Source organism: Garra rufa, chromosome 15 (assembly GCF_049309525.1).
Source record: "Garra rufa chromosome 15, GarRuf1.0, whole genome shotgun sequence".
NCBI lineage: Eukaryota > Metazoa > Chordata > Actinopteri > Cypriniformes > Cyprinidae > Garra > Garra rufa.
Genome location: NC_133375.1, coordinates 23,715,796 through 23,735,651, shown reverse-complemented (window position 1 = coordinate 23,735,651; position 19,856 = coordinate 23,715,796). Strand labels below are relative to the sequence as shown.

The 19,856-nt window shown below is 36.8% G+C and overlaps 1 protein-coding gene across 1 annotated transcript in view; it reads left to right on the top strand.

Moving 5' to 3' along the window:
* Positions 1–5,169: 5,169 nt before the first annotated feature.
* Positions 5,170–19,856, top strand: part of prkar2aa (protein kinase, cAMP-dependent, regulatory, type II, alpha A) — a 29,394-nt gene continuing 14,707 nt past the window's right edge. Inside the window, exons 1-2 of the mRNA XM_073819471.1 lie at positions 5,170–6,650; positions 12,789–12,811. Of these exons, the coding sequence (XP_073675572.1) occupies positions 6,388–6,650; positions 12,789–12,811 (286 nt within the window). The 5' untranslated portion in view covers positions 5,170–6,387. The remainder of the gene's footprint in view (positions 6,651–12,788; positions 12,812–19,856) is intronic.

The following is a 19,856-nucleotide window of genomic DNA, read 5'->3' as shown; positions in this document are numbered from 1 at the left end:
AATAAGGAGAATCAGAAAGGTTTTGGGGTTTGTTCTAAATATTCTTGTTGTGGTTTGACTGTTTCCAACACCTCAGACTGTTGAATAAATGAGGAAGTAGCTATTCTGCAGTTGGATTTGCTTAAAGGAGAAGTTCACTTCCAGAACAAAAATGTACAGATAATTTACTCACCCCCTTGTCATCCAAGATGTTCATGTCTTACTTTCTATAGTCTTAAAGTAATTATGTTTTTTGAGGAGAACATTTCAGGATTTCTCTCCATATAGTGAGCTTCTACAGTGCCTTCCAAATGCAGTTTAAATGCAGCTTCAAAGTGCTCTAAATGATCCCAGCCAAGGCAGATGGGTTAAAAAATTGACTATTAATATGCTTTTTAGCCTCAAATGCTCGCCTTGTCTAGCTCTGCGTCAACTCTGTGCATTCCAGTTCAAGACAGTTAGGCTACATCGAAAAACTCTCATCTCATTTTCTCTCCCAACTTCAAAATCATCCTACATCGCTGCAGAAGTATCGACCTACAAAATGAATGTGCAAATATCAAACACGCTTCACAAAAAAAACAGCGATGTTGGATGATTTTGAAATTCGAGAAGAAAATTAGATTCTTTTGATTTTCTTTTGAGTTTTTCAACCGACCCTAACTGTCATGAACCAGAATACACGCAGAGCTAGACAAGACAAGCATTTGAGGTTAAAAAGTAGATAAATTGTATTTTTTTTTTTTTAAGAAAATAACCGAAAATAACCCTTCTTCCTCGGCTGGGATCAATTAAAGCCCTTTTAAGCTGCATTTAAACTGCGTTTTGGAAGTTTGAACTCGGGGGCACCATAGAAGTCCACTATGTGGAGGGAAATAATGTTTTCCGCAAAAACATAATTTCTTCACGACTGAAGAAAGAAAGACATGAACATCTTGGACGACAAGGGGGTGAGTAAAATGAAAGTTAACTTCTTTAATATGAAACTTATTTACTGCTGATTCTTCCTAATGGGAATTGTAATATCTTGTTCCTTTATTTTTACAAGCCTTTAGTTATTTTGACTACTTTATTATTAATACATGTTACTGTTTAAATTCTAATATGTTCACAATAGCTTTTGGCCTCATTGTAGACCTCAGGGTGCGTATGGGGTTTGTAGCTCTAAAACAACACGAAATTGTAAAAGGTCAGTCGTTCACACCAGCTTAACATTTAACACGACTGTTTTGATTCAAATGAAGGAGAGTTTTGTTACAGAGACAGGCATTTTATCAATGAATGTAGATCAATGAAGGTTTTACTGAATGTGGCACATTTTTAACGGAAGCAACAAGCAAAAACTTTCTCTAGCTGATTTTTTTAGATTGAGCGGTCTGATTTATTACACTGTTATTACACAGTTATAACACTGCTATTTGTGATGTAAGCAGAAATGAAATTTCCAGCACAAGATTGTAAATAGTGTGCATGCTTGTTGAGAGAATATGTAGAGAGCAACTATAGCTTGGATGTTTGTTTCACACGTAAAGCGTTTTATTAAGTATACGTCTCACAGTCTTTTGAAATGGATCATATGAAATGAAATGTAAGTAACACAACTTATGAAAATGTGTAAAATAACTAAATCTTTATCTGTGATAATCCTCTGTGACTGTAACTGTTATAAAATCTTCCTGAGGTGGAAGTACTAGGAGCACTGTGATTGGAGGAGCGTCTAATATTCTCAAGGACATTATCTTTACAATGGGCAATAATGCATGATTCATTTGGATTCAAATTGTCCATTTGAGTTGCTTGCCTTTACTATGGCATCTAAAATCCTCTCCTACAGTTGCACTGCTGTCCTAGTGAATGGCACATTTATTATAAAAAGGTTCTGAATTCTTGCTTAAATATTGTAATATATTAAACACAGAAGTTAAAGCTATAATGTGACTTAAATAATTCTCAGTATGGCCAGTTAATAATCTCTGAATTGTAAAGTCTGTAAAATAATAAATTTGAAATGCTAAATTATAAGGTTTCTGTGGATTTTTTTATTATTCAGACTGATCCCAATACAGTAGAATTTTGCTTGTATCAGAATACAGTTGGTCAAAAGTTTACATACACCTTGCAGAATCTGCTAAATGTTAAATATTTTACCAAAATATTACAAAAATCATACAAAATGCATGTATTTTTTTATTTTAGTACTGACCTGAATAAGATATTTCACATTAAAGACGTTTACATAAAGTCCACAAGAGAAAATAATAGTTGAATTTAAAAAAATGACCCCATTCAAAAGTTTACATACACTTGATTCTTAATACTGTGTTCTTACCTGAATGATCCACAACTGTTTTTTTTTTTTTTTTTTTTGTCCAGAAGAGTTAAACTGCCTGCTGTTCTTCAGAAAAATCCTGAAGTCAACTGAGGGACTCATATGCAACTATTACAGAAGGTTCACATGCTCACTGATGCTTCAGAAGGAAAAAGGATGCAAGGATATTTAGGCAAAATAACAAAAATGTACACATGCTCATTCCGTTCAAAAGTTTACACCCCTGGCTCTTAGTGCATCGCTTTTTTTTCCCTGAAGCATCAGTAAGCATTCGACCCTCTGTAATAGTTGCATATGAGTCCCTTAGTTGTCCTCATTGTGAAAAGATGGATCTCAAAAAAAAAAAAAAAAAAACACAGGTGTGGATTATTTAGCTAACAACACTGTTTTAAGAATCAAGTGTATCTAAACTTTTTAACAGGGCCATTTTTATGAATTCAACTATTATTTTCTCTTGTGGACTACATTTAAACATTTTTTGAATAAGAAATATCTTATTCAGGTCAGTACTAAATAAAAACAACATGCATTTTGTATTATCCCTTTTATTTTGGTAAAATAATTTACATTTTGCAGATCCTGCAACTTTTGACTTTTATTTGATGGATTGATTGATTTGATTGATTGTGTGCCTTTGGCTTCTCATGAATATTAACAGATGATCCCACCCCAGTGATGTGCGATGACTTGGGTCATGGTCATAAGTTCTAATTAAGCGTCAGAAACCCCCTAGCATGTAAAAAAAAAAAAAAAAGCTCCTATCCAATGCAACAGAGATTTGTGGTTTGGTCTTGATGTGAGTGCCAGAATTAATCATGCCTGGAAAAATAGTTTAAATAGTCTCCAGTGAAAATTCATTATAAGGATCGTTTTTAGTAAGTTGATAGTGAAAAACCAAATTACACTCTGATTTGTTCTAGAAAACTGTCCTTTGATGTCACACATCTATTATTCCAGTGGGCATGTTTCCCTTGGTGCACCTCTGTCCCAGTTTCTCCCAGGCAACAGGCTTGTGCTTTTAGTGTCAGTCTTTCAACTGTCAGGGAGGCCTAGAGGTAACTGACTTTTTCTTTCAAATTAAATATCCAGTGGGGGCCAAAATTAGTAGAACACTAGTATTTTCACCAGCTTTTGTTATTTCTATCTTTTGCTGTAGTGTGCCAGTATGAAATATCAGTTTACATTTACAAACATTTATTTTGCCATTAATTGTATAATCCATTGAGGTTTTTGTTTGCACAAGGAGTCTGACAGCAGCCAGTGCTCCACACAGAGATCAGATCTCATCATCATCATCCAGTTTGTCTGGAATGACATGAAGAAACACAACAAACTGAGACAGACTAAATCCAGAAGAACTGTGGCAATGTCTCCAAGATACTTTAAGAAATCTACCTGCGAAGCTACCTGAAAAATTATGCGCAGGTGCACCTATGGCAAAAGCTGCTTTAAACATTAAGGATGGTCACACCAAATGTTGATTTAATTTAGTTTATAGAAGTTGATAAAGAAAATCTATTTATGACTTTTTTTTTTTGACAGCATCCTCATTTTACAGCCTTTTTACACAAGTGCCTAAAACTTTTAACAGTACTGTAGCTTTGCAGGTAGGTCTCTTAAAGCATCTCGGAGACATTGGCACTGTTCTTCTGGATTTAGTCTCAGTTTGTTCTGTTTCTTCATTTCATTCCAGATCTCTGTGTGGAGATCTCTGCACTGGCTGTTGTCAGACACCTTGTGCAAACAAATATCTCACTGGATTATTACAAATAATGGCAAAATGTATGTTTGGAATGTAAACTGATGTTTCCCACTGACACAACAAAAGATATAACTGACTTAAACCCATTTTTAGCTGGTGAAAATACTAGTGTTCCAAAATACCTTAATTTGTGTTCCAAAGATGAATGAATGTCTAATGGGTTTGGAACGACATGAGGGTGAGTTAATGACAGAATTTTCATTTTTGAGTAAACTATCCCTTTATTATTCCTTTAATCATATTATGAAGAGTCACAATACACTTACACCTTAAATGGCGACTGAGACTAACGTCTCTTTTTTGTGTTCCACAGAAGAAGAAGAAGAAAAAAATCAGGTTTGAAACAACATATTGGTGATTAAATAGTGACAATTCTCATTTTGGGGTGAACTATGCCTTTAAGACCAGAGGAAATCCTCATGTCAAGATGAGCTATTTTTACCCGGCAGGGGGCGCAAGGGGTACCTCGAGGAAAATGACTGGAGGATTTAAAGGTAGGTTCTGTGTGGCCATGGCAACGGCTTTACCTGCGACCTGAATGAAGACCCGAGAATAGATCGACTGCTCTATATTTACTGACAGGGAACTCCTTCTCTTTTGGCGTAATTGTGTTTCACTGTGAGATCATTTAGCCTACTCCTTGGAGCCCTTCTAGGAATCGACAGTTAGATTTTACCCTCGCTTTTGTGTTTGCTAATCAGCCCCAATCAATTAATCAGCTTTTATTTTTGATCATAAAGGTTAATAATTGACATTATACGGTTGTATATATAACAATGACTTGATAAGTCGTATAATGGAGGTTTCGTGGAGGACAGCTCCACCGTGGGGCTTTTTTTAAAGTTATACTTATTACTTGTATTTCGGAGAGGTTGTTTCCGTATATTTCTCAACCCCCAGCTCTGCTTGAGATCAGAATTTGGCTCTGAGCCCCCTACTACAGCCTCGGCGATCAACTCATCTTCACCCACTTCCTAAATCTCACACACTCTCTTAAAAGTGGGCGGGGCTACTGCCTCTCGCTACTCTGCGATTGGTCAACCCCGACGTCCGTCAGGACTTGACGTTCTGGCTCGCTCTCGAACTCTGTGACCGCGCCCCCGAGGCTCAGCGGCTCGCGCGGTGGAGAAGGAGAGAGTGCGCGCCTCGTGAGGAGGCACCAACGGTCTGTTCTTACAGGAAAAAACGAGAATATTTCAGCTTATACATGGCGAGATTTGTTTTACTCGACGTTCAGACACATATCAATTCCGGACCGCGGCTCTGACAACGACAGGCGACGCGAATATCTGCAGCTCTCTCTCAGAGATTTGGAGTTTACCGAGGGGTTTCGTAGCAGTTTCGTGATTGGAGGCGCGCAAGTACCGGTGTCGTCGTCTCCGTGGGCGCCGTTTCTTGCTTTTCGGTGACAGCTGACACTTGTCCCTGTTTCCGAAGACCAGAAGGCCTGTTCTGTCTCCCTTCTGTCCGGTCCCTGTCAGCGCCGGGCCGCCTGCACACTCACCCCGGCGCGGCCTCACTCCTTGTCGAGCCCCCGGCGACGACACAGCTAACGTTACCTCCCCGGTAGAGCCCGTCACCCACACTCCTCTAAAACACCTGCCGACCAACAAAACAGGGAATCCTAGGAGGAAAAAACTGAGAAGAGAGAGACTGGATCTGTGCGCTGGCGATATAGACAGACGGAGCTGTCACACAACATATCAACAGTTCTCTGAATTTAACGTTACATATATTGAGTTTATTCTTAAACGCGACTGGCTTATTCTTTAGTGCATATCCGTTATCAAGGTGTTAGACAACAAAACGTCGCATATAAAAAAACTAAACACGCTTTGTGCAGAAGCAAGGCCTCGTCTGCTAACTCAGATAGCTGCATCGCTAACTCTCAGCCTGGGTTTAATCAGCTTCTAATCTTATTAACTGCACTTTTTGACTCCTATTCATCGCTTGCTTTGTACCATACGACACAATAGAGGAACGATTTTAATTCAAAGTCACTGCTTCAACGCACAGCCAAGAGATCTACTGAGCAGGAGGAGGAAACAGAGCTGTCAGCCTTTATAATCTACTAACGTTACTCGGCCCTGATTAATTCCCACCTTGGGAAACAAAAACCGAAGAATCTTATGTGTTGGGCTGGTTTCAGCTGACCTTTGCTACCAAAATTAACTAAGTCCCTTGCGAGCTTTCTAGCGCTGCAACCCCGCTGCATGCACTGATACGGGAAAGACTTGATTTATATTTTTGTACCATAGTTCAGGAGCCATTTAGAACAGGGCAGAAATCTGCACAAACCCCCTACTACTGTTTAGACATGAGTATTGAGATTCCAAACGGGCTGACGGAGCTGCTTCAAGGCTACACCGTGGAGGTGCTGCGCCAGAGGCCGCCGGACCTGGTGGAGTTTGCCGTGCAGTATTTCACCCGCCTGCGGGACACCAGGAGCCAGGACGGGTCCGGGGCCGCCTCCGCCGGCAAAACCGGGGGGAAGGGAGTGATGTTTGATGGCGAGCCGATGCAGACAGAGTCGAACGGCGACGAGGATGACGAGGACGATGACTCAGACTTTGAGCGTGAGTGCCTCTTTATTAAATGCGCCTGTAAAAGATGATATTTTTTAGTGTGTTTGCACGGCTAACAAGGGTGTCAGATTTTCCTTGTGATGGGTAACGTGATGAATAGCCTAGGCTGTTTCCATGGCAGTCGCTTGAGCTCATGATTGACAGAGTGACAAGTGGCATCCCCGGTTACCCGCGACGCATGCAGAATTAAGAAGAGCTAGAATGCACACTTAATGGATTTGCATTAATATTTATGCATTTTCGTTTTTGAATAGAGACAATTGTGATGTGTGTGTCGATGTTGGCCAATTCGTGCAGTATGATTTGCTTGTATGAATGGATGCAGGCTGGCCATTGAGAATGCTAACAGGGATTTTTTATAATGGAGAGAGAGGTGCGCTCTCTCACATCAAAGCAGTGCCTCTTTCCTTTCATGTAGTGCAGAGCGAGCAGCTGCGCTTTCCTAGTGGAAACCAAGCTGATTTCACTGGCAGACATTTCTTAAGTCAGCAGTTGTGAATTCATCCATTGAGAGAAACCTGGGCCGTAGAGAACAGTTAGGAAGAGGTGCGGAAATGGATCCAGGGATTATAACACCTGCCCAAATCGCTTAATCATATTTCATCAAGCCGCATAATATGCAATGCCTGCCGATGACTGACTGGATTATGGCTTGTTTACAATGACTGTTTTTAATATTTAATTATGTAATTGTTTTCATAAGCTTTTGCTAAATGAAATTAGGACACCCATGTCTATCTGTGTGCTAAATCTGATCTCAGATCACTCAGATTATGTGCACTTTCAGTGGTTTAGATTTGAGCAGGTACACCAGTCTCCTCTCACGTTCTAGTATGCAAAAAGCAGTATTAGAATATGTAACAGTAAGTACATTTACATGCACGGTTATATTCAAACTGCTTTGTCCAAGTAGAGGGTTTGCACTTGCGTCATGATTTGGTCAGGCACCCAGATGCATGGCCATACTGGTGATACTCGGATATCAAAAAAGCTGCTAAATCATATAGAGAAGACTTAGACTTAGTAAGCAGGAAAGGGCGCAATAGTTTGATAAACTAAAGTTAATAAGTGGTAAAGATACATATGAGCAGTATTAATTAAGATATTAGCCTAATTTCATATACCTGACAGGAAATGATAAGAACAAACATAAATGTTGTCAAGATTCTTGCCCTGGAAATCCTGGTTCAGTTTGGCCAACCACAAAAGCCTTTCGTTCCTCATATAGTTTTTTTGCACTCTTCTCCTTGATTTGTTATAACGTTTGGCAGTCTAAAGTACGCTAAGGCCCGGTTTCACAGACAGGGCTTAGACTAAACCAGGATTAGGCCATGGTTCAATTAGCACATTTAAGTGATTTTTTTTTTTTTTTTTTATAAACACGCTTAGACAAAAACATTACTGTTGTGCATTTTGAGACAAAATAAAGGCACTGATATATTTTAAGACCAGTCAGTGCAAGTTTTTTTTCAGTTGAAACAGCTCAGACTTACAATTTAGTCTAGAACTAGGCTTAAGCCTCGTCTGTGAAACCGGGGGTAAATGTTTTTCCTCGTCTGAACGATTAGTACAGCTCAAAACATGGGAATTGAGCATTTTTAGCAGAAATAATCAGCAAAACACGCAAGTTCTGTTCGATTCAGTGGCATTGTTTACATTCAGTGCTGTCATTATGGCGCGATTGATAACGTGTCGTAAAAACACTATGCTTGACACAATATGTAATCAAATGTTCAAAGGATTCTGCTGGACTAAAGCATTTATGTGACATTTTAAAAAGACAAGTGCATTTATTAAGCAAACAGTGCTGAGTGAAACACTGCAATGCTAAAACACTGGGTGCGCAATGTTTATCATCTGTAATAATATCGTAATTGTTGTTTCAACGATATGTGCGCTGACATTATCGAGTAAGTCACTCACTTTGCATTAAACAAACAAAAACACGTCTTGAGAGTCCAAAACCATTCACTGTGATGAAGCTTGTTTAATGCAGGTAATGCCTCTATAATTCAAGTTATGAAAGCGAAAATATCTGTTTGGATTTATGTTTATCGTTAAGTAGCCTAATATCACACAATCAACAGCCATAAATATTAGGGTCTAAGTGTAGTCATATATTAGCATGTGAGTGTGACAGTAAATGTGAAAGTAATTTTATACAAGTTCATATTGGGAAAGTTACTGTACATTTTAGACACAATTTTGGCTTTTTTCAGTTTCACCGCTGAAAACAATGCCAGTCAAAGCCAGATTAGAACATTTGTGCATCTCGGAGAAACAACACTGCAGTGTGCTTTTACTTCTGAAATGAATCAGTTTTTGAATGAATCATTTGAGTCAATGATTCAATGATGCATTCGTAAAGGCAGCCACTTGCTTTGTTTCTAAATGAATCAGCCGTTTTAAATGAAGCACTCTTTAATACAGGAACTTGCCTCACCTATACTGACTGTTTCAGTGTCATTTATTTATCCATAACAGGCCTGAACCAGCAAAGGTATCAGGACAAAAACTTATTCAGCAAAATATTGTGTATTTATCGTTATGGAAAAGATCCCTATAAATATCAAGATATAATTTTTTGTCCATATCGCACACTCCTATACCGCATCGGATGAGATTCTGAGGTGTGCCGCTAGTTTAATTTCCCATAATGCCATGGGAAGCAGAAAAGCTGTTGGATTCGTAAAGTTGAGAATTTAAAAAAGGTTGAAATCTGAGCTCAATGGTTCTTTTTCAAGTGCAGTTACTGAGAAGGTTGTTGTTGTTATTTGACAACACACAAGTCGATTGTTTTTACAGTTGTTGTAGTACGTCATTGGGCAGAGAACATCTGGATGAAAGGACAGTGCCAAGGTGGCAGATGTGCTATATCTGAAAATGTATTCATGTTTCAAATTCGTATACATACAGCTTATATGATTCAGTTAATTTGCTCGTCAGCAAATCCAATCAGTATTGCAGGCTTTGACTGAACAGCATACAGAAGAGAATGAAGGAAAAGAGGGCAGGATGGCTTCTGCGTGAGAAATGTGTTGTTCCACAGCTGAGCTTCAGTGAACTGTGGAATCCAAAGCATGCTGGGGCACGGTTGAAGCATTGAGGACCATCCCACCTTGATCCTTCTTTCTTTGCGTCATGCTGTCATGAAAACATCTGCACATCATCACTATAGAACTGGCGATGTGCCATGCAGGAAGTTTGGATAAATTCGACTTGCTCCTCCAGGCTTGCATACTTAAATATTGTTGCTTTCTGTGAGAATTTAGATGCACGACTGGGCGAAGAGTTGAATCGAAGAAGAGCTGTAAGTAGTTTCAGATGTTCTGCTAACTTCCGCCAGACTTAGAAACTGAATTAGAACAGCAACACCCCTTAAACCACATGGCCTTTTTACAAAACCCCAAACCTGAATGCATGAAATTGACAGGTAGCAAACATTTCTGATTGGCCTATAGTTGTTACAGATGATTTTTGTCTGACGTTTTTATAATAAATAATACATATGTATATGTATACAATTTAGTTGCCATTAGAAAAGATCTTTTAATAAATTAAAGTCAAATGACTTTAATGTGTGAAGTACAAGAGCATAGCTTGTGTGTTTTAGATCCTCTGTGTGGAGGAGAGGGTACTCTTTGTTTTAAGCAGGATAAATAGAGTGGAACAGAGCAGTCTGCTGTTTTATGGACTCAGAGTTTCTACTCACAAAACACAGCCACCTGCAAATACTCTAACTGAGTCAAAGAACCTGTTTGTGCTCCTCATCACTGCTGGGTTGTCTGTTGTCAGTGTGAATTGATAGGACACAAGCTGTAATGTTGTTATTGCATCATCTGAAACTCAATAGTGAGTGTGAACCTTTTTCACATTACGGTAATATACAGAACTAAACCTTGAAAAAGGGAACTGTAATTTTTTCAGGCAGTTAGTATGTCGTCACAACCATGATGTGGTTTAGCTTAGGTTTTTATGACCTTTACAGTGTCAAAACCATGTTTTGCAGTTTGTCAAAACTAAACAATAAAGCAGCTAAATAAGTGTTAAAAAGACAGACTACAATAAAACTGACATTAGGAATTGTTGCACTATATACTTCTTTTGGTGCATGAAACATACACACTGATTAGCATCTTTAAGCTTGGTTTAGAAGTATCTAAAATTGTCATGACTGAAAAGTCATCATTGTTTTGGTAGTACAAAAGGGTCCTCATAATTGGGGAAATAAACCATTTTTCTTACAGTTATGCAATTTCTTTGTATTTTAGTATGTTTTAGTAGTGTTTTAGTATGCAAGTTAAAATTCTGTAATGTGATGTGGTCGCTACTCGCTACCAAAACAATACTGTCACTACCGAAAATGTGCAGTCACTACCGAAACATGGCATGTTTTGTCAAAAATAAAGTATACCTAATTGCCAACTAAGATGTTATGATATTTTTCGGTTCAGTGTATATTCAAACTGCTGAATCCTTAACTTTGAAATCAGTATGTTCAACTTTTTGCCTTTTAAAAAGAAAAATTGGATTCAAAATACAAGTCTAATAAATCACATTTGAAATGTAATGTTGAAAATGTAATTGTTGTTGATTTACCTCTGAATTTTTTTTTTTAACAACAAAAAATATATATTTACACTGTAGATGTAAGTAAAATCTTAATAGGTCAATATAACACTTCTAATTCAATTATTATTACTGTTTCAGTAGTGACAAATATGGGGAGATGACAAATATTCCAAAACTTTCTGAAAATACAATAATGAAAATTAACTACACAGATTACTAGAAAAGTGCACTTTGGATATTATACAATTTGCATACATACTAATTATTTGGAAAATTAATCAAAAAATGTATTATTTTCAATTCGTTTCCAAATTACTTTGGATTCAGTAGAATGGCCCATACATACATTTATATATATATTTTTTTATCTTGCATAAGCAAGTACACAGGTTACATTGACTTAACTGGTTTGTCTGGTTTGGATTCACTGTGCTTTTTGCTGTTCACTAAGAAAACATGAGGAATAATATGAAGAGCATTGGTACTACACTTTTTATGCTGTATTTAGATTTCAGAAAGGAAAAATTAAATAATACATGTTTTTGCCTTTACTACAGGACCTTTCACGCACACACACACACACACACACACACACCAACTGCTAGCTTTTTGTCTTGTCAGAGTGCTTCAGTACCTGTTTTCTTGTCTATGTGTGTATTGTTTGTGTGTGTGTTTTGTATGCCTGGGTGTGTCTGTATCTCTTATTTGTCATATCTGAGGTTGTGATAACAGTCTGGACTTCAGCACTTCCCCTTTATATATCTATCAACAAGAGGGTGACAGACTACCCTGGCCCTGTTTGTTCTTCCCACCCTGGTCATTGATTTCAGAAGCAGCATTATAGTGTGGTGGTAAGAGCTTATGAAGTGTTATTATCTCAGTAGCCGGTCATAGACTTTAGGGTTATCACATTATTTCTGCATTTTAAGTGCTGCGCTGGTAGAAAATAAGTACAGATGGAGTTATATGGCTATGAGAGTTCAGATTGTGATATTACCCTTATGGCACAAATCCACCAGTGCTTCAGAGCTGTTTCTTCTCAAGGCATCATGGGTAAGGCCAAAGGTTAAGCAGGATGTGGAAACCCTGCACATTATCGTCATTGTTGCCCACATTATTTTAGTCTCCTATTAAATCTAATCTGTAATTTCCTCTCTTTTTCCCACTCAGTCGAGTGGGAACCATTGTCCTGAAACCCCTGTGCATGTTAATAGACAACTCCACACACAAACAAGTTTTCTCCTCAGTCTTTTTAAGATGTTTGCACGTCAGTCTGATAAGTGCTCGTGGCTCAAGGAGAGGAGGTCATTGGGACAGGAGAGTAACCAATTCGTGCCTTGACCTTCAGCTAGAACCACATAATACCGTATCGGCCAATCAGAGAGGAGTTGAAAGAACAGACAGTGACCTTGTCCAGTCAGGGTGCAGATTAAGCAGACGGATGGCCCTGTCTAATCACAGCTAGTGCTGACCTTGCCTCTAATGTTCATATCATGCACACAAACATACTTTTGCAGATAATTTGCAGCAGTTGCAATGCTTTTGTAAAGTTTCTAGAAAGTGGAAGAAGTGGGTATGTTTTGAGTAAATAACTATCTTTGGTATTGTATATTTCATTCATGCTCTTTCATTCTAAGTAATCCTCTAGCTGCCAGCAAGGGGTTAAATCTACAGGCATAGAGCTAGACAGATCCACACTATCCATACTACCTTATAAGGGCTAAAGGGAAAGAGAGAGAGAGAAAATGGAGTGCTGCAGAAAGATAGACAAAGTTTTTAGAGAGTGCAGGGAAAAGAGGGACATTGAGACATCAAGATTGATTGCTTACAGCAGGAAGGGGAGAGAGAGAAAAAACAGCCAGCTCTGTAGCATAGTGGGATTTTGATTTTGTTATCCAAACCTCCTTAAAACCCCCTGACGAGTTAGAAACTGGGGTGCTTGAATTTGTATGTTATCATTCGTATGTAATGTATAGTATAGCTTTGTACTTTTGCAAACACATATGAGTTAGCAATAGAACAATTGTAGACTAGTAGTAACTGATAAGTATGCCCAAATTTTGTGGGCTCTAAACAGGGTTTCCGCGGGGTCTTAAAAAGTCTTAAAAAGTCTAAAATTTAAAAATCTAAATTTTAGGCCTTAAAAAGTCTTAAATTCGCTGTTCTAGGTCTTAAATAATTTTACACAGGTCTTATTTTTCCGATGTCCATGTAACGCTACCTCTAAAGCTCATTTAAATTATCTTTTTGTTGTTTCCGTGGTGTTGTAGTTCTTTATTTCACTATTCCAAATATAATTTGCTGTATTTAAACTACAAATGAGACCAGCATGCAATAGCCAATCAGCTTTCTGTTATTGGCGCGAGTCTCTCTCGGATTGTACCGCAGAAGTAAAATGGATTTAACTTTTTAGCTATGGGGAAGTGCAAGTTCAGCGATACTTAGCTTGAAAAAACTGAATATAGGGCTTGGCTAAGGCCAGTTGCTAACATCTGTAGATTTTTTTTTCCTCCCTCTGTGGAAGTAACTGCGTCTTCAGACAGAATCACAGCAGCAGAATACAGGTCAAACTACCTTTTTCTGTATATAATGTTCTCAATAATAATAATAATAATAATAAATATAGGTCAAGCTAACGTTAGCTGACCGCCAGCCTTCGAGATACTTTTACATTTTTTTTTTTTTTTACTTGCCCGACCGAACAAACCACCTGATTAAAACTGAAGTGACAAAAACAACTAGCGAAGCATCGAAAGGCAAGAAAGATTTATATTTTAATACATTCAACGTAAACAGAAATTGATAATGGATAGTGTATTTCTGGTCTAGTGACATACTTTAAAACAAATGAATGTAACGTTAACAGCACTCTAAAGAAACACACTGAGGTAAAAATTTAAAATGTATAACGTTAGTTTATTTATAACATGATATAGTTCAGTAATATATCAAGTGAGCTTTTTGCTGAATATTCTGACAATTATAAATGTTACATTGATTTTAGTTCAATAAACAAGTAGTTAGTCTAGTAGTTACTTACATATTAGACAAAATATTTTCACTGTTTTGTTCTGTTTCACCAACGAAAATAGTTCCAAGCAAGGATCGCAGCAGAAGTATTCTCCTAGCAACGTTTTGCTATGATTCAGCGTTTTTCTCGAATCAGTTGAAATAACTCGCTCATGAAGTGACTTACCGCCACCTGCTGGTAGTTTAGTGTGTTTAAAAGTATGCCTCCACACCCAACATTTCTAATTTATATATTTATAAATCAATAAATGTATTTAAAACATTAATCTCACTTTTAATTTTGCAGTGTAAATTGTGTAATCTCACTGCTAACAGCCATTTAGAATTTATTAATATAATATAATTCATAAAATAAATTTCAAAGGTAATGCATACATTTCAAAAGAAAAAAAAAGGCCTTTATAAAGGTAAATCAAATATGCAGATTTAAGATGTAAAAGCTAATAGAGCACTGATGAATTTTTTTTTTTTTTTTTACATCAGATATTTCTAGTGGTACTTTTATGGGGATATTTTGTGTGGAATAGTATCTGCTGATATGAAAAGTTCACTGTATATCACAGTAATAAATTTAATTTATGACAGCCATGAAATTGTTTACTTTTTACATTAAACACATTAAATATTACATATGCATGTAATATAATATCTATTTCCATTACAGGTTTCGGTCTTAAATTTCATATAAGGTGGTATTAAAAAGGTCTTAAAAAGTCTTAAATTTCACTTGTTCATATCTGCAGAAACCCTGTCTAAAATAGGGATGGCCATTTCTGATCATATTTCATTTCGAGTAATCCACAGGTTTGAGAAACGAGTACTCGATTAATTGGGGGTGGAGTTTAAGCAAGGGGGGGGGCACTTGCGTCACAGTAGACAGTAAACATTTAAAAGAAATAACAGCATGAGGTGAAGCTGAAGCGCTTTTTCTGCATGACGCATTGTATATAAAATTAATCACATAGCCTATACATAAATATGTAAATGTTATATTACAAATTGTATTTATCTACACAAAATGCATGTGAGCTTGAACTACGTGGCAATCATAAAGTAGTGGATGCGCTTCTCCCGTTACTTTAAAACAACGGCAACTGAAGCTAGGTCAGATATATCGCTGCGCGCTTTAGAAGCCATTTTCGCTCTGTGCTCTGGTCTTGTCTCTAGACCGCAACTTCTCATAGCCGTAACCAATCAAATATCAGACAACCGCCCAAATATCAGCATAACCAATCAGAAAGAATGAAAGTAGTTTAATTTTTAAAAATGCATTTTTAGAGCCAATCGATCGTCATTTTCATGCTCGATTGTTGCTGATGGGTTCGATTAATCGATTAATCGAGTACTCGTGCACATCCCTACTCTAAAATGTGCCAACTACTTTGCCAGTCTATAACCCAGGTAGTTTTCGAATATTTTGTGCTGAAGTTTGTGTAAGTATTGTGTAAAATCTTTGTAATACAGTTAGGGTTGGGTATCGTTTAGGGTTTATTCGATACCGGTGCCAAATCGGTACTTTTAAAACGGTACCGGTGCCTGAACCGATACTTTTAAAAAAAGCCACAAAATGGTGGATGACACAAGAATATCTTTTTATTGGACAAAAAAGGTTCTTTAAAATGAAAAATGTATTAAAAGTTTAAAGTATACATTAATATATAAGTAAATACAAAACACAACAATAAAATCTAAGCCACCTAACCCAACTACAATAATTTAACAGCTTCAAATTTCAGCAATTCTTTTGCAGAAATATTACCATATTTGCCTTATCTGGCAAAATAGAACACCTCTCCTGACTTATTGCATGTCCTGGTAAGACTAGGGCAGGGGGCAGGGTTGTAGCTAGAAGGGGTACAGCTCTGACCTGAAACTAACAATGAAATTAATTGTTCTACCTAAAAGATTGTGTTTTTTTAATGCCTACACTTAGCCCTTACTATTATACATAAAACAGTATTATTGTTGTACATTGTGATAAAAATAACGTTAGATTGATGTGCGCATGCCCAGTGTTCAGATCTGTCTCCATTCTAGTCTAAATCTTTTTTCTCTTCCTATAGGTGGAAGGGTGACCAAATTGTTAGTGTAATCTGTTACGTGTCATGTCATGAAATGTTTTTAATACAAAAACTGTCTAATGTGATCACAATTTCATTAAAAAAAATAAGTTTAGTAAGTTAGGTCTATTAATTGTAATGATTTAATTTCAGACAACAAATAAATTATATAGAGAAAGTGAGCAAAGTATAAACAGAGCTTTTTGAAACTATTTGAAACTATTTACGAATTAGTAAACCACTTGTAACGGTCTGGGTGTCTGTCCCTTTAAGGCTCGGGTTTCGGGGTATTTCCCTTGAACTGCACTCAAATGTATATGCGGGAGGAATCATCCTCCTAATCGTTTTTTTGTTGCTTCTTCCTTTTAATAATAACCCCTTTGTTAATGGTGACTGGCTTCGTGTGGTTATTAAGTAACGCACAGTGATTCACTCTTTCGAATCGCTCCAATCGGATCGCGAATCATTTTATTGAGAACAGAACTTCAATGCGTGTATCGCGAATCATTTGATTCATTTAGACGATTTACATCAGGACGTAGGAGAGCTTCACGGGATATTTTATCCCAACGGGAATTCAAATAATTCAGCAGAGGCAGGGATGCATAGACTAGAGCAAATCGCGCCCTGCTGATAGTGCCAGCTGATGTTCACAAACTGTCAAACACGGTACATCCCTCTGCTTTCAAGCTTATTCCATGTGCCCTCAAATGTTTCATTAAGTTTGACGTGTTTCCCCCTTTACACACAACTGTTGTAAAACATGTGTTGCATGTCGCGTTGTCTGAATCATTTTTTGTGAAATATAGCCATACTTTAGAACATTTCGTTTTTGGCATTTTAAGTTAAACGTGTTTAATGTAACGTTAGCTAACGACAGACCACCTGCTGCAGTCAGAGCAAGAGTAACGATAGGTTCTGAATTCACGTGCTTCTTGGATGGTTTCATTTCCCGACGATTTGTGCTTTTAATTTGAAATGTGAAAATGGCCAGATGTCTTGGATTTGTATCATCAAAGCTTTCCGACGTTCACGTGAGTTTTCTCATTCAGGAAATAATTTTTCGGATCATTCTGACACCCCATGAATGCAGTATTTAAATTTAACTAGCGATCATGCATGTTGACAAATCAAAGCTTCTTACATCCGTGTCATAGCACCAGAAGACAAATATTTCAAAAGACAGTTCAGACACTTAAGTGGCACCGAAATGAGGCACCGAAATTCGCGTTGTGTTTCGGTCCGGTACATACCGGTTATATGGGTACCAGTGCCGTATTGGCACCGGGTTTCGGTACCCAACCCTAAATACAGTAAAGTTAATATTTATGTATATATTGCTATTAGTTTTATTTTAGATTTAATTTTCTATTGAAGCCCATTTCTGCCACTACAAAATGTAGTTGCAACTGATCTTACAATTCAGAATTTTTCTGGCAGTTACGAGATTATATCTCGCAATTTTCACTTTTTGTTATCAGAATTGTGAAATATAAACTTGCAATTGCGTGTTACAAAGTCAGAATGGTGAGATATAAGCTTTGAGAAATAAAAGTTAGAATTGGGAGATATAAACTTGCAATTGCATGTCATAAAGTCGCAATTCTGAGAAATAAAGTCACAATTCTTTATTTTACAATTGCAAGAAATAAAGTCAGAATTGTGAGATAAAAACTTGCAATTCTGACCTTTTCCCACAATTCTGACTTTTTCTTGCTATTTAGATTTTTTTCTTCTCAGAATTGCGAGATATAAAGTCTAATTTTGAGGGTAAGAAAGATTGTGTTCTTAGAAAAAAATTTATATCTCACAACTCTGACTTCATAACTTGCAATTGTGTGTTATAAAGTCAGATTTGCAAGAGATAAAGCCGCAATTTTAGGAAAAAAGTCTCAATTGTAAGATTTGAACTTAAAAAAAAGTTGTAATTGTGAGATATGAACCCTCATATGAATTGTGTGTTCTTTATCTATCAGAATTGCGACTTTATTAACTAATATATCTAATCACACAATTCTGACTTCATAACTCACAAATGCAAGTTTATATCTCAATTCCGAGGGAAAAAAAGTCAATTGCGAGATGTAAACTCAATTGTGAGAAAAACTGAGATAAAGTCACAATTAGATTTTTTATTTTTATTCAATGAGGGAAATAGACTTGCATAGTTTTGCTAAATCAATGTTAAAGAAAAAGCAAGTGTAATAATGTCATGTACACTACTGTTTAAAAGTTTGAGGTGAGTTTTTTTTTATAAAACTTAACACTTCTGTTAGTGTGAAAATTAATGATTGAACACTGACAGTGAAAACATTCACAATGTTACAAATGATTCATCAAAGAATCTTGAGAAATTGAAGGAAAGCACAACAACATTAAGCAGCACAACACTGATAGTACTATAGAATGTTTCTAGCGTGCAAAATCTGCATATTAGAATGATTTCTGAAGGATCTTGTGACACTGTGAACTTTACTGTAAAATCACAGAAATAAATTGTAAAATATATTTAAAGAAAAAGGTTGTAAAACTGTATTTTTTTTATCAAATAAATGTATCCTTGGTGAGCATAAGGGACTACTTTAAAAGATCATTTGAAAAATATACACACCCTAACCTTTTCAACAGTAGTGTACATCTTGTTTAATATTATACTGCATTTTTTTGTGTTGGCCATATTGTTCTCTAGATATTAGTATTGACATTTATAGAAAACCCATAATGGTTGACTGGTTTGAGTACGCATATTAGTATATGTGTGTGCCTATTGTTATGTTTGTTTATGCATGTTATCTGAGAGAAAGCACATAAGTGTTTGTAGTTCAGATGCTGACTCTCACATGATCAGTGATTTTTAGCCGTACCATCAAAGAGATCAAACACACATTCTGTTTACTTTTAAAATTACTAGTCTCTGTCTCTCCCTCTGGCTAATATTTGCCAGCAATGAGAGAGAATGATAAGGCTGTGGGTGCATGAGGATATCAAGAATGACATGGAGAGAGATAAGAAGACAGACAGAACAACGCTTAAAGTGTTGCAATTCTCAAGTTACTGTTTGTTACTGTTGCTTATCCTTGAAGTTACTGGAACAAACTCTTAAAGCTGAACTATTCAACTCTGGGATGTTTGTGTTGTTAACGAAAACGAGAAAAGTGGATGCCAGTATCACAGAATAGTAGTCAGTTTGACTTGTGTGCTATATTCCATTTCTTCTGAAACCATAAGTACAGTATTTTGTAAGTTTGAAAAATACAACTGCAAGTGAAATATGAGGAGCACAGAAAGATTTTCAGTAAATAACGTCTTAAATTTCACATTTGTACTCCACACACAGCTATCATATGACTTCAGGAGACTTAGACAAGTCATGTGGCCTGCTTCTGATACTCTAATTCTGCCTTTTGTCCCTTGTGTGAATATGCGTGTGTGTGAAAAAGCATAATACGGGTTCAAACTGACATGAAGGTCAGTAAATGATGACAAAACTCTGGTTTCCATGTGAACTATCCCTTTAATGATTCAAAATGATATTCTTA